This window comes from Budorcas taxicolor, chromosome 7, assembly GCF_023091745.1.
Source record: "Budorcas taxicolor isolate Tak-1 chromosome 7, Takin1.1, whole genome shotgun sequence".
NCBI lineage: Eukaryota > Metazoa > Chordata > Mammalia > Artiodactyla > Bovidae > Budorcas > Budorcas taxicolor.
The window spans coordinates 69,669,998-69,683,515 of NC_068916.1; the positions used below are offsets into that span (position 1 = coordinate 69,669,998).

The 13,518-nt window shown below is 45.4% G+C and overlaps 1 protein-coding gene across 2 annotated transcripts in view; it reads right to left on the minus strand.

The window, feature by feature from the left end:
* Nucleotides 1-1,009: 1,009 nt before the first annotated feature.
* Nucleotides 1,010-13,518, minus strand: part of EBF1 (EBF transcription factor 1) — a 405,187-nt gene continuing 392,678 nt past the window's right edge. For both annotated transcript variants that reach the window (XM_052642605.1, XM_052642604.1), the window contains exons 15-16: nt 9,878-10,072; nt 1,010-1,429 (exon numbers count right to left, since the gene is read on the minus strand). In XM_052642605.1, the coding sequence (XP_052498565.1) occupies nt 1,398-1,429; nt 9,878-10,072 (227 nt within the window). In that variant the 3' untranslated portion in view covers nt 1,010-1,397. The remainder of the gene's footprint in view (nt 1,430-9,877; nt 10,073-13,518) is intronic.

Consider the following 13,518-nt stretch of genomic DNA (forward strand, 5'->3'; position numbering starts at 1 on the left):
TTATGATATTGAAAAACCATCTTAAGACATTAACATGTATAAATAGAACAACAACTTTGGCAAAAAATCACAAAAAAATCTACAGTATTTATAACTACATACAAAAACACAACAGCAAAGAAAAAAATCTCAGGCAAATGCATCCTCGGAGCTTTGCTGCCTCTTCACCATTACCTTCTATTGTAAGAACACTTCCCAGATAATGAGAGCAATAATTCCCATCGAACAGAAAACTGTGTTTTGAGGTCTCAACCTTCTTCTCCTTTCTCCCAGTTTCCTTTTATTCTTGATTCCAAAGCACTTAACCCGTTGTTTCAATCTACTATGTTACAAATAGTAAGGGTCGACCAATAGAGGCGCTATCTCGAATGGGAAATCTGAAAGATCTGCTGTGTTGGAGGATTGGGATGAAGTCAGCATTTAGGATGAGTAAACTTTAACCTTGTAAATGGCGGCATGTTACTGGGATTTTGACTTGATAACTAACTGGAAGGAATAGTTTGGAATTCTGTGCCTGACCCTGTTCCATGCAGTCTTCAAAGGAGATTCTCACACAGTGTGTGTGCCTCCAAGCTCTCGAGAGGCCATCGGCTTCATAAGAAGTTGACATAAGCAAAAGAGAGAGTGCTATCAGGTTTAAATATGCAGTTTTAACATCTGTCTAGAGGCACTGGATTTTGAGTAGAAGGGGAAAACGTGATCACTCACATCACCGGTTAACTTTCCAGGCTGCATTTATTATTTACACAGTTACTTAAGACAACAATACGAAAGGGAGAAATAAGCTTGCACTGCTAAAGGGTGGCATGTTAAGTTAGATACTGGAAATGCACTGTCCGAGTAACTACCACTTGATATGCTTTAAGGCGCAGAAGCCGACCCTTAGTTTCCTAAAAAATCTAACTGGCATTCCTATTCTGTCCCATACAAGCTTTTTTTTTTTTTTTTTTCTTTTTTTTTTAAACTTTTCTGTAAATATCACCACTTCATTCTCCTTTTACACAGCTTTAAAAACATCATAAATTAAAACATGGAGTCTTATTTATAGTGTCCCTTGTATACAGCTTTACGGTTTATAAAAGACAAGTGATTGCAGACTTAAGCTTAAAAAAAAAGAGAGAGAGAAAGAAAAAGTGGATTTGCTTTTATCAACACAGAATAAATATATCCCCCCAAGGAGGCGGGAGGTACAACTGTAACCAACACCCTGCGTTAGCAGATCCCTTCCAATTTCAGTATTTGCAAGGTCGGCGATATTGTTTGTTTAAAAATCTGCAGTTATTGTGATTCCTCTTAAAAAGGCCTGAGTTAAAAGTTCCACTCTGGGACTTGTATCACATTACTCTCTGTAGCAGAATCCAACCTCTTCATTAATAAAATTCTTCAAGGCAATTCTTTCACATGGGAGGAACAATCATGCCAGATATTGCTGTGAAAGAGAAGACAAGAGTCAGTGGCTTTTGTGTCCAAACTTCCTACTGAAAGAGAAAAAAGATGAGGGGAAAAAACACCCACATACCACTATGTTCGTTGAACATTAGCCACAAATGAGCTTTCTCATCTTCCCTGGAAGGAATTTTTAATTACAAAATATGCATGTACTTTATTAAGAATGTAGTGTCATCAGTGAGTGTATGTGTCTTTAACAGACGATCCTAAACGTCCCTCCAAATCTGATTTCAATTTTAAGACATAACTGGCAAGTCAGAGTTTGAATACTGCTGGGAAAGTTAGAGCCCCATCACTTGCAAAAGAGTGGGAATTTTCAGTTTGTCACCCTTTTTTCCCCTTGCTTTCACTTCCAAAATATAAAATGAAAAACTGGTCCACCATAACAGCCAGCAATTGCTACAAAAAACCGTGGCTCTGCCTGTGTCCTGTATTAGCATGAGAGCTGAGCACTGAGGACTGGAGTGGTGATTTGGGTGCCTTCACTTCAGTCCTCAGGCCTGGGGTGAGAAGCAGCCAGCTCCAGGAGATGTCATTCCCTGGGGGATGAGGAGGGAGGGTGTCCCCTATACCTCTGCTGCAGTCAAGGTTTCTGCAATGGTCTGACCATGTCTCTTGAAAACTTTAGCCTAGGAAAGCTGAAGGAGATCCTAGGCAAAGGGAAAGCTGTATAGGAGAATTAAACATCTTGCAAAGCATTGTTGGGAGGCCTCACACAGTTGTATTAAAAGAGCATGGAATCCCACAGGCCTACATTCCACCACTTTTCCGTTTGCTGAGTAAGTCCCCCAGAGGTGCTTGCTTGCTTGCGTGCATGCTCAGTCGTGTCTGACTCTGCGACCCCATGGACTGTAGCCCACCAGGCTCCACTGTCCATGGGATTTTCCTGGCAAGAAAATACAGGAGTGGGTTGCCACTTCCTTTTCCACCCAGAGTTGTATCCGTGAACCTCTCTGCCTCCTCGGCTAGGAATGGGGTATATTTGCTAGGGCAGTGATACTGTTAAGAGTTGTGGGAAATTTAAATGTTAACAACCAATATGAAGTGCTTAGTTCTGATAAGCTCCTGCTGCTGCTGCTGCTGCTGCTAAGTCGCTTCAGTCGTGTCTGACTCTGTGCGACCCCATGGACTGCAGCCTACCAGGCTCCTCTGTCCATGGGACTTTCCAGGCAAGAGTACTGGAGTGGGTTGCCATTGCCTTCTCCAGATAAGCTCCTAGTGAAGACCTAATAGAGTTAGGCTCCTATTAACTTCTGCTGCTAAATTAGCTGTGTGACCTAGTGCAAACTGCTGAACTTTTCTGGGCTGTGTTTCCTTATATCAACTAGGTACTGTCCAACATGGAACACTTCACTTGATGGGTATAAGGAATAAAGGGACAAGTGCAGAGTTCAGGATGGCAACTTTGAACTAGGTGGACATGAGAGCAGCGCTTACATTAGAAGCAAGAGGCAGCCATCTTTGGCTCTCAGCGATGGCTTAGCATCCTGTCAGGCGGAGAAAGGAAGTCATTGCTTTCTTTTTGTTGGCAATTCTAAATTTAAATTAATGTCCTTGTCAGTGGTGACTGCATCTAGGAAGTGACCCTCTAAATTTCCCAGCTCTCATGTCTGCAAGAACGGGCTTTTTTTAAGAGAGCCCCAAAGCCTTCAGTAGACACGGGAAGGCCAGGTGAGGCTCTGAGTGCTGTGGGCCCCACAAGCCTCTGCTTCCCCTCCCCAACCCCCTGAAATTTTCGATTCAATTTTTAAAAAAGCATTTTGCCAAACACTTTTTCCGTTAATTTTTAAACCCATCTGTATTCACAAGGAAATTTAATCCACATGTTTCTGATTCATTTACACGTAAATCATCCAAATGTTGTTTTGCAAGAGCCATTCTGCAGTCCAAAAGCTCCTAGAGTCTTTTTTGTAAGTCCTCATAAGCCATTTTTCTTAGAAACAGGAAGTGTCTCTTGCCAAATGCAGGCCAATTTAAACTCCCAACGATTTGGGATCCATTGGAAATGCAGTGCGCCCCTAAGATGCAACTGAGCCCTAGATTTCGACTGATACAGGAAGCTGGGTATTTCAATCCAAGCCTTGAGAATTCAAGATGCTGTAGCTCCAAAGGCAAGGAGGATGGACTGGGAAAGAGGGTCTTTGCAGAGTGAGAGCTCAGCGTGGTACTGCCTCCCTAAGGATCTTTTCTTCCAGGCTGAAGGTGGGTCCAGGCACCTCTACTAAAAGGCAGACCTTCCCAAGGGAGTGCTAAGACCTCTGGCAAAAGAAGTGACTTATGCCTTCCACCAAAATCTAGTCTGTGTGCCCAGCAGTCTCTTAGAGCAGAGCCTGATCACCAGGGAGTTTCCATATGATACAAAGCAAAAGGGAAAATGGACAAAATTCCTGCTAATTTGGGTTGGTGGACCCAGTCAAAATTTATCAATGGGGCCCTAAAAACATCAGGTTTAAAAAAAAATTCTAGATGACCAGAATTAAAAAAAAAAAACAAAAACAAAAACCTACCCAGTGTTCTGATACCCGAATAATGTGTTAAATCAATAAGATGAAACTTCTATTACAGCCACATTAAAAGCTATAAAGCAAAGCTAACTAACATGCTGCCAGTCCAGAGCTAACAGTGTTTCTTAATCTGGGACACAGGGTTTAAAAATTCCAGCACATCAAGAGCCCAGGTTCGCATCCTAAGTGAGCCAGGTTCTCGCTGTGGGGACTGAGGTGGCTCAGCCAGAGTCAGGCCTTCTGTAGCGTGAGTGGCACTCACTGCTGCCACGTGAGAATGCCTACACATAGCCACCACATGTTCTGAACTACTTCCAGAGAAGGTGGAGTGGTGGATTCTCTAAAACATAAAATAGCCCAGTTTATATGTGTTAGCAAAAAGTTAAAATCAAAGCCAAATAAACAAACATACAGTCTGGGGGTGTCTAGAGGTGACTGTGGTCTGTCCCCACTTCCCTCCCTCTCCTTCATTGGTCCTCAGACTCCTCTGTGGGTTTAATGGAAGCCAGGGAACCTCTGTCCAAGAAGGCTCAGAGATGCTTACACCCAGAATTTTGCACATAACATCAGGGGGTTACTGCTCCCCAAATCTCTTCCATCACTTCCTAAACTCCAGATGCAGAACCCTTATTGATGAGTGAATTTTCGGCAAGGAGTCCTGTTTGTGGCCTCTGGGTTTAGGCACTCTAAAGAGGCCTTTTAATAAAGAAACCTCATTGCATGACTGCGGGGAAGCTCCCGGGATGTTAGGAGCTGTTTTTCTTGTGTCTGTGCCGTAATCCTCAAGATTATTTATGTGGGTGAGATGGATGGGTGTTTGAGGCTTAGAATGTTCCAGAAATGCTGCTGGCATACGGACTTGCCCAAGTGGGGCTCATGAAGATTTCCATGAGGACACAATACCCCCACACTCTCAGAGAGTAACATGTGCCAGGGCATTACAAGACCGAAGTGGCTCTGCCATCCCCCTGGCAGCTGGGTGATCACGTTCTCTGACAGAAGCTCAAGAAAACTACTGGCTTCACTGGCAATGCATTTTTTGATTGGATAAGAACAAAGACAAAATGCAAAGTTTTGCCGAGCTGGGAGAAAACTGGAATGAGAGGGTGGAATGTGAACTTCCTCGAACCACCACATGTGTAAGGATGCGGAGCTAATCGGGAACAGGACGAGGAGACGAGCTTGCACAAACTCAACATGAGCATCAAGCCGAAGACAATTCCAGGAGATGTGCTACCTGACTGTGGAGAGCTGGGTGGGGCTGGCCAGCCTGCGCTCCAGCGAGGTGGGGAAAGGGGAGAAAAGTACTATGTGGGTATGATTTCTGTGAAATGACTCCGGCCTTTTGTTTTTAATTCTTCACTGCAGAGACTGTCTGGAACATAGGGTTTAAAATCCCCACCTTGGGGGCAGGTCCAGTGACATGGTGACAGCATTCTGGGGGCTGCCTATCTCTGAATGAAATCCTTTGAGGCCCACAATTAGATAGAATCCATGCTTCAAGGGCCCAGCTTTGGGAGAAGGGAAAGCATGTCTCCAGGACTATAACTGAGTATAGAAGGTAACTCAAGTCTTGGCCTCTGAAAACAGACACACTTGAGGAGTCTAAGATCAGGACTGACCAATGACATTTGATAACAATGGAAGGAGATGTCTCTGTGTTATTATCTTTAAATCCAAAATATGTCTAAATTTTACATAGTTTTTCATAGGATGTTCACTGGTCTTAATGGGCCAATAAGTGCAGAGAACTAAGAGGGAGACTCTTCTGTTTAGCTGCGGGGTGTCTTAGAGCCTTTAATTAAACTTGCATGCATTGTAATTCCAAGATAGTAAGCACCATTTTCGAGGTTTGTTTGACCATAACCATTTCTTTCTTTTTTTTAAATAGAACATCTTATGAGACTCCAGAAATACTGAGATAAGAGTTTGTCCTACAGATGTCTCAAGCAAATAGATTGTCAAAGGTTTTACCTACCTGGGAGAGAAAACCAACTGGAGTCACAGAAGAAATTGCAAATTCTAAAATATAAGAATGGAGCTCCTGACTCCCAGGTAAGGACTTCCTTGCTACCCTTTCTCCCTGCCTCTTGGTACCTGTGCTCTAGGAGGGTACATGACTTAGTGGCTACCACACAGGACTCGGGCTCAGGTTGTCCTTAAACCTTCTGCTTAAAATGCCTCCCCCCTCACCTCATCTCCCTGGGCCTGAATCCTACTTGCCCCTCATCTAAGGTCCAGTTCAAAGTCAACCTTCTCCATAAGGCTGGTCTGAATTCTCCCTAATCTTTCCCTCGTCTGAACTTCCATAGCTGGTTGCCCAGTGGCTTGAATATGACCATTTAGTTTAACATAGGGGCTTATATTGGGGCTTTCCTGGTGGCTCAGACAGTAAAGAATCCACCTGCAATGCAGAAGTCGCAGGAGACACAAGTTCAATCCCTGGGTTGGTAAGACCCCCTGGAAGAGGGCATGGCAACCCACTCGACTATTCTTGCCAGGAGAATCCCATGGACAGAGGAGCCATGCGGTTGCTGAGAGTCAGACACGACAGAGCAACCAACACTTTCATACTTACATGATAGTCAGTTGGTCTGGGACTTAACCCCAGTCTCCCCTGATGTGCTAGTCCTATAACTCTGGATAAGCCTTCTCAGCTCTCACTTTCTGCATCTGTATAATGGGGACAATACACAGCCTGCATCTAAGGCTGGTTGGAAGGAACACATGAGACAGTGAAGAAGACAGGCTGGGAAGAAGCCCTCCCACATTGGTGCCTCTGACCATTGTCATCACCATCACGAGACCACAGTGTGTATCTGTTGAGGAATAAATGTGTGCTGTCAGGAGCGGGGGCTGAGAAAGGGCTGCTACGGAAACAGATCTCTAAGGAGTTGTTGGTTAAAAAAAAAAGAATGATGGACAATTAGCAGAGTGGTAGTTGGAGGTAAATAGACCTTTAAAACACTTAAACAGCCTAACTGTGTCACCTCTAATCTTGCTTATATGGTCAATTTGCTTAACCAACTCTTCCTCCGTCACTTGCCCTGTCTTAATGCTCACAATTCTAAACAAGGTGGGTCCAAATGAAACAGCTGTTACTGTAACAATGACAACGAGGAGGAGAATACCACAACTTCCGAGATTCTCAATTCTCTAGCCTACATGTCTCTTTAAAATTTTTAATAGAAGTGGAATTTAAAAAAGCTGAAGATGAGGTCAGTCTTAGGTTTCGGGTTTTCCCAGAAGCCAAGGCCCCCCGGACAGAGACCCCTGAAAACAGTACAGACCGCAGCGCGGGTGGGTGGGCCCTGCCTGGTGAGTGGGTGGGCCCTGCCTGGTGAGTGGACGGCGGGAGCAGAGTGGGCGGGGCGGAGGAGAGCTTCCCGGAAGTTGGTGTCAGTTACTGTGACTTTAATTCCTCTTCTCATACCTCCTCTGCTGCCATCACCTCGAAACTAAGGACCTTTGGTGCCTAACAGAATTGGTAACACAAAAACCACCAGGACCCACGCTCAACTAGAAGGGAAGGGCATTGTCATCCACAACAGCAAGTCGAGCACAAGCGTGCCTGGAGTTATATGCCCCAGAGCCTCCCACTGTGCCCTAGGCAGGGTTGGAGAGGTGGAGAGGGCTGCAGGTCAGAAGGGGGAGGCAGGCTCTGTAGTTTGGGGATCTGTGCAGAGTGGGTTAGAAACGCTCTAGGGGTAACAAATGCACACACCTTTTATGTGGCCCTGTCTTGAGGCCATCTCATCATTACTTAAGTATACACACACACTACACCACCGGAAGTTCCCTTAATCCAGGAGGCTCTAAAATTCGGGCTGAGTTTCTCCTTTCAGACTCTTCCTGTTCCCTCCTTGATCCACACAGCATGAAAAGACCTTTGGCCTCACTGAAGGGCTGCCCACTTCAGTCAGGGACCCTCCAAGAGCCATGGGCCTCATCTTCTCACATGCCACCCCCTCCATGGCTGATTACAAACCCCATTACACCTCCTTCCTGATGTCAAGTCTACGTTTAGCAAGGGCTATGATCGGCAGCTCGGGAATGGTAAATTTCTGATTTCCATACGTTTTTATCCTTATTTAAACCCATTATAAGCTATGTTCACTTAGGCATTACATCCTCAGTTTGCCAGCTGGAGGTGTAGTCAGGGTGACAGAGCATTATTTTTAGCTGAAAAAGATACTTGCATGAATGGGCGGCTCCCCTTTTTTTGTGGGGTGGGCATTTTCTATCACAAACAATATTACCTGAAATGTCATTCCAGAGTCTGTCTTCCTCTTCCCTCTAAGAAGATGGCTTTGCTGGGGGATGTTTTCAGGGATGGGCACTCACCTCGCCTGTGCTGGACAGACTGGCCAGCAGGTCTCTGAGCAGTGCTCGGCAGAGACCTTCTGGAGTCAGAAAGGTGCAGGCAGGGGGAGCTCAGGTTCAGAAGTCACACAGGGGGTTCGGTTTTGGCTCCATCATTACTAGATACATGACCCTGAGCAAACTGGGCCTTCGTTTTCCCATCTGTATAACAGGAACAGTACTGCCCTTATGGAATCTTCGAGAGAATGCATGTAAGTTTACATCAGTACAAAGTACATGTATGGACGTATAAATAGACAATAAGAAACAAGACTGCCTTCTTGACTGCTCTCAGCCTCCACGGCTGAGCTCTGTCAGTGAAGATGGGCAAGCCGGCCACTGAAAGGAAGGTTCTGTGGGGCACTGGGTTGGGGCACAGATTCTGAGGGTTTATTTTCATCCCCTCTGTTTCTGCCTATGCCTCTGAGCAGGTGTTTACTCTCCTGATGCCTGAGTTTTACCCTCTGTACAATGGAGACCATAACTGTCCTTGTGTTTCATCAGGAAGTTGTGAGGATTAAATAAGATAAAGCAGGCACAGTGCTTAACACCGGTCATTGCTCAAAGAATGGCAACTGATGATTTTATTGATCTTACTTCCCTGCCAGCTGCCTTAGGAATCCTGGATGCATCCTGTTTACCCACTCTGAGTAGTATAGTGCTTGGAAGATAGAGCAGGAGATAGAGCTTTTGAGCCTGAGTTTGAAGCCAGCCTCTGCCACATACCATCGTCTCCAAATCAAGCCATTCCCTAACCTCACTAGTCTTTTGCTTTCTCATCTATAAAATCTGAGTACTGATCCCACAGTCCCACTGTGGGAAGCGAAAGAGGCCGTGCAGCTCAGTACCCCAACTCAGTGGCAGCACTTAAGGAGAAGGTAAGAAACGGTAGACCCGTTTTAAAAGGTTCTTTTTTTCTCAATGAATAGAAAGGTCCCCTAAAATCTTTGTGACTTATTTTCCAAATTCCATGAGGGGGAGGAAGTCGAACAGTTTTAATATGAACCAGGGTCCTCCAGTGGCACTTTGAGCTTTCTGGTTCCCAGCAGCAGTAAGCCTTGGGTGTTTGGTCTAAGATGTTGTAACCTCAGGGCCCTGACTGGGCCGTCACACCGCCTCCCCATGATCAGCCCCACACGTGTTCATGCTGACACAGGCAACAGGAAGGGAACCTACTTCAGGAGAAGGCCAGTCCTGGGAGGGACCCTGCCGTGGAGAACTTGCTAGAGTCCACAAAAGACTGATCTGATTATGGCGACCACAGGGAATGAGAGAGGAAAGAGAAACGACGACATTAGTAAGTGGCGACGGTGTTTCTCAAGGAAATCTAGGGCCTGAGCAGAACTGCTGGAGTTGGAAGAACTGCTCAGGCAACTCCAGCAGAGGAGGGAAGTGGGGGACCTGGGGCCAGGTCCAACAAGGGCGAACACACAGGAACAGAAGAGCTGAGGGCCCACGGGGCAGGCAAGCCCAAGGCCGAGCGAGCCCTGAGCAGTCTGCGGCAGGCCCTGGGAAGGTGAGTCAGGGCATCTGGTTGGCCCCAGGTGGGGCCTGGGGCTTACCTTGCAGACTGTTCCCGTTGGTGCTGGTGCAGGTGGGAGGTGGGGAGGTCTGGGGTCTGACGACAGGCGCAAAAGCACTCTTCTGTTTCACGGCTGAGACCATGTTGGCTGGTGAGAAGGAGAAGATGCCGGAGGAGCTGCTGCAATTGGAGGGGAGGCTTGTGGAGGAGGCCATGGTGGGGCTGGATGGCACGACTAAGGGGCAAGGGGAAAAAGAAAAATCAGCGCTTCTCCTGGCATCCTGACACACAGCCTCTCAGCTCTCACCCTGATGCCCACCCCGCTCAGGCCACCCTTCTAGCACGAGCCTTCACTGAACTCTCAAGGTCTTGTCAGCTTTCATCATTTGGTACCTGGCATGTGTTTCCTTTTGTTGGTGGTGACTGTGATCTCTTGTGTTTATTGTAGGCCGACTATGTGCCAGGCAGTATGCTAGAGCGTCTCAGGCCAGGAGGTAAGAGTGTTCTTACAAAGAGAATAGTATCACATAATAGCTTCAACAGTAAGTATGGCCCACTCTGGGGAGTCGGGGAAGGGAAACCAAAGAAGGTTTCATGGAGGAGGTGTCAAAGGAAGTATTTCAGGTAGGACCTATACTGAGGTTCTAGCAAAGGGTCTGGGGATACAAAGGGTCTGGGATACTTGCCCCAGTGAGTGAACTGAAAGGTGAGTTCTGGAACCACACTCCAGTGCAGGGATCTGTCTACGAGGCTACCCTGCAGAGAGAGGGCCAGACTGAGAGGGTGTGGTCACTAGTGGAAGGAGAGGTATGAGGAGGAAGAGTGAGGTGAAGGCAATGCCAGGATTCTAATTTAAGGCACTGATGAATGGATGGCGGTGTGTGTGTCTGATGTCTCCCCATGAAGCTACTACAGCTTCCCGAAGTGTACGTGTATGTGTGCCAGTCATGTCTGACTCTTCAGGACCCCATGGTCTGTAGCCTACCAGGCTCCTCTGCCCATGGGGATTTCCCAGGCGAGAATAGGCCATTTCCTCCTCCAGGGGATCTTCCCCACGCAGGGACTGAACTGGAATCTTGAGTCTCCTGCATTGGCAGGTGGAGTCTTTACCACTGAGCCACCTGGGAAGCCCTCTTGAAGGATATGACTGTATCGCCATGTTCCACAACACAGATAGAAGTAGGTGGGAGGCCAGATGGATGAATAATCCACCACGTGCTTTCTGAGTGACTAATGAGGGACTGCAAGTCAAAGTTCCAAATCCTTTCTGCCTCCTGCAGAACTGTACAGAGATGCATGCGTGTGAGCTAATAAGCAGCAAGATTGGGGCTTTATGTAAATACTCACAGTCTGGGAGTGGTGGGGACGTGGATTATCAATGACAGGAGATCTCTGGTGATTCAGAGAGAGAGACAATCTAGCTGCTTGCGGGATATGAAAGAGTGTGAGTGATGCAGGTCCTCTCCACCTGGCCTTTCATCTTTCGCTAGTTGCTAGTCATCTCAGGTCACTTTAGGAAATAGATATTGTACCCACGAAAGCCCTCTACACTCAGGACTTAGGGCCATCACACACCCACCTTCCATTTCCTCTGTACCCCAGGGAAAAGTATGAGTCCTGTGCGATGATTTTCAGGCACTTAATTCAAATTCTAGGTACTTCCTCCTCACTGTATTATTTTCCACATTATGTAATAAACATTTTATATGGCTTTGTCACCTGCAGGAGTCTTCACATCTTTTCCATCTATGTCAGTAGCCAAGCAAGCTTAGGTTGGGACCTATTACATCCTTTTTACACCTGATCAAACCCAGCAAGTTGAGACTCAGAAAACAGTCCAGTGACTTGCCCCAGTGAGTGAACTGAAAGGTGAGTTCTGGAACCACACCCCAGTGCAGGGATCTGTCTACGAGGCTACCCTGCAGAGGAAACAGATCACCAGGGGACAGGCCCCTTCCCAGGAGCACACCACAGCCCAAATCCCTGAGTAAGTGGCCTCCCCCTCAACCTCCGGGCTTTAGAAACTTAGGGAAGAGCTTATCAAGTCAGTCACAGACAGCAGTTGCCATCAGGGGGAAATGACCTCTTCTAATCAGCCCTCAGCACTACACAACCCAAACGTACTGGATGTTTTATGGAGCAGAACAGGGAGCTGCCAACCTCAGGATTTTCACAAACATTTTCTAAACTGTACTTTTCTTTTAATGAGACCAGCATTTTTATACATCTCTTAGGATTTGTAAATGTGAAAATGCGCTCAATAATAACACCCATTTAAATTGCAAAACTCCTGCACTGGAGGTTTGATTTTTAAATATTCGTAGACTTGAAATCCTGCTGGTTCACTGAGGAAGGCAATTAATCTCGTTGGCAAATGCGATCATTATGTGTATTTAGAGGTGGGGAGTTTGAGGGGGGCCTTAACAGAGGAAGGGGTGAAATATAGTCAAGCAGTTCCATTTGTTATAACATTATTAGTTATCAGCCACCACACCAGGAAGGGTGTTCACCAGTGGAAATGTCTTATTTTATTTTTTATTCTGTTTGGAATTTTTCAACATGAGTGGTTTATGAATAATTAAATATTGTGGAGGCAAAAATTCAAATCAGCTGGGCTTTTTGTTTATTGTTTTATTTGCATTTATGCAGATAAAACCATCCCATCTGAGAGCCTATTTGAGAATTTAATACTATATTTGTGAGCACTGAGGAAATCAATTAATGGAAATTAAATGTTGGAAGTTTCACAGTCTGACAGATGCAATCTCAGGCTCAGGTCGCTGGGTGTCTGCACAGGCTTAGGAAGACAGAGCAATCCAAGGCCCTAAATTGAATTGCTACCATATAGCAATTAGGTTATTGATTTAATTAAGAATGCCACCTTTTAATTTTCAGGTCATGATTGAAACCTTTTCTGATTGAGTAGAAACGAGAACACTGAAATGATAGATTTGTGAGAAACAATCTTTTGATGAATCAAAATCTAATGTGAAACTGGCCCCAAACACTGATGCTTCAGCAGACAGGTGTAATATATGCAGATTATTATGGAGAATTTTAAATGTACAACAAGCTGCTGATTCCAAACAGATCAAGTAGAAATAAAGAAATACAGAGGTTTAGCTCACACTGAGCTACAAATTCAGCCGGAAGGTAAACGGCGATAAGTATTACTTTCAGAAGTTAACTTCTTGCAAAGGCCAAGAATGATCTTTCCTCTTTCAACAGCCTAGCACACCCTGCATTTCCACTGTCGGAGAAACCATCTTTTTCAGTATTTTTAGCTGAGACTCTCATTTTTTAAAAAATCATACCATTATTTCATGTAACAACACAGTTTCTATCAGCTCACAAAATGCTAAGAGCTTAGAGTTATTATACATCAGAAGAGCCACCCACACTGTCCAAGATGAACTTGGTTTTCTATGTAAAAATCCTCAGAGGGCAATCAAGAGACTGTGGAGACACAGCTCGTGACATTTTGTATGTAAAGACGCCAGTTCCCTGAGGTTCTTTAGATGCAATTGAAACACTGCACCAAAAAAAAAAAAAAAAAAACCAACCTTTAACCTCAGCTTCTTTAAGACAGGGACAAGGCACAAAAGAACAATTTCTTGTATATGTTTTTTCATCATGCCAAATTTTGGGGAAAAATAAAGTGTGTTTTTTGGTTTGAATGTT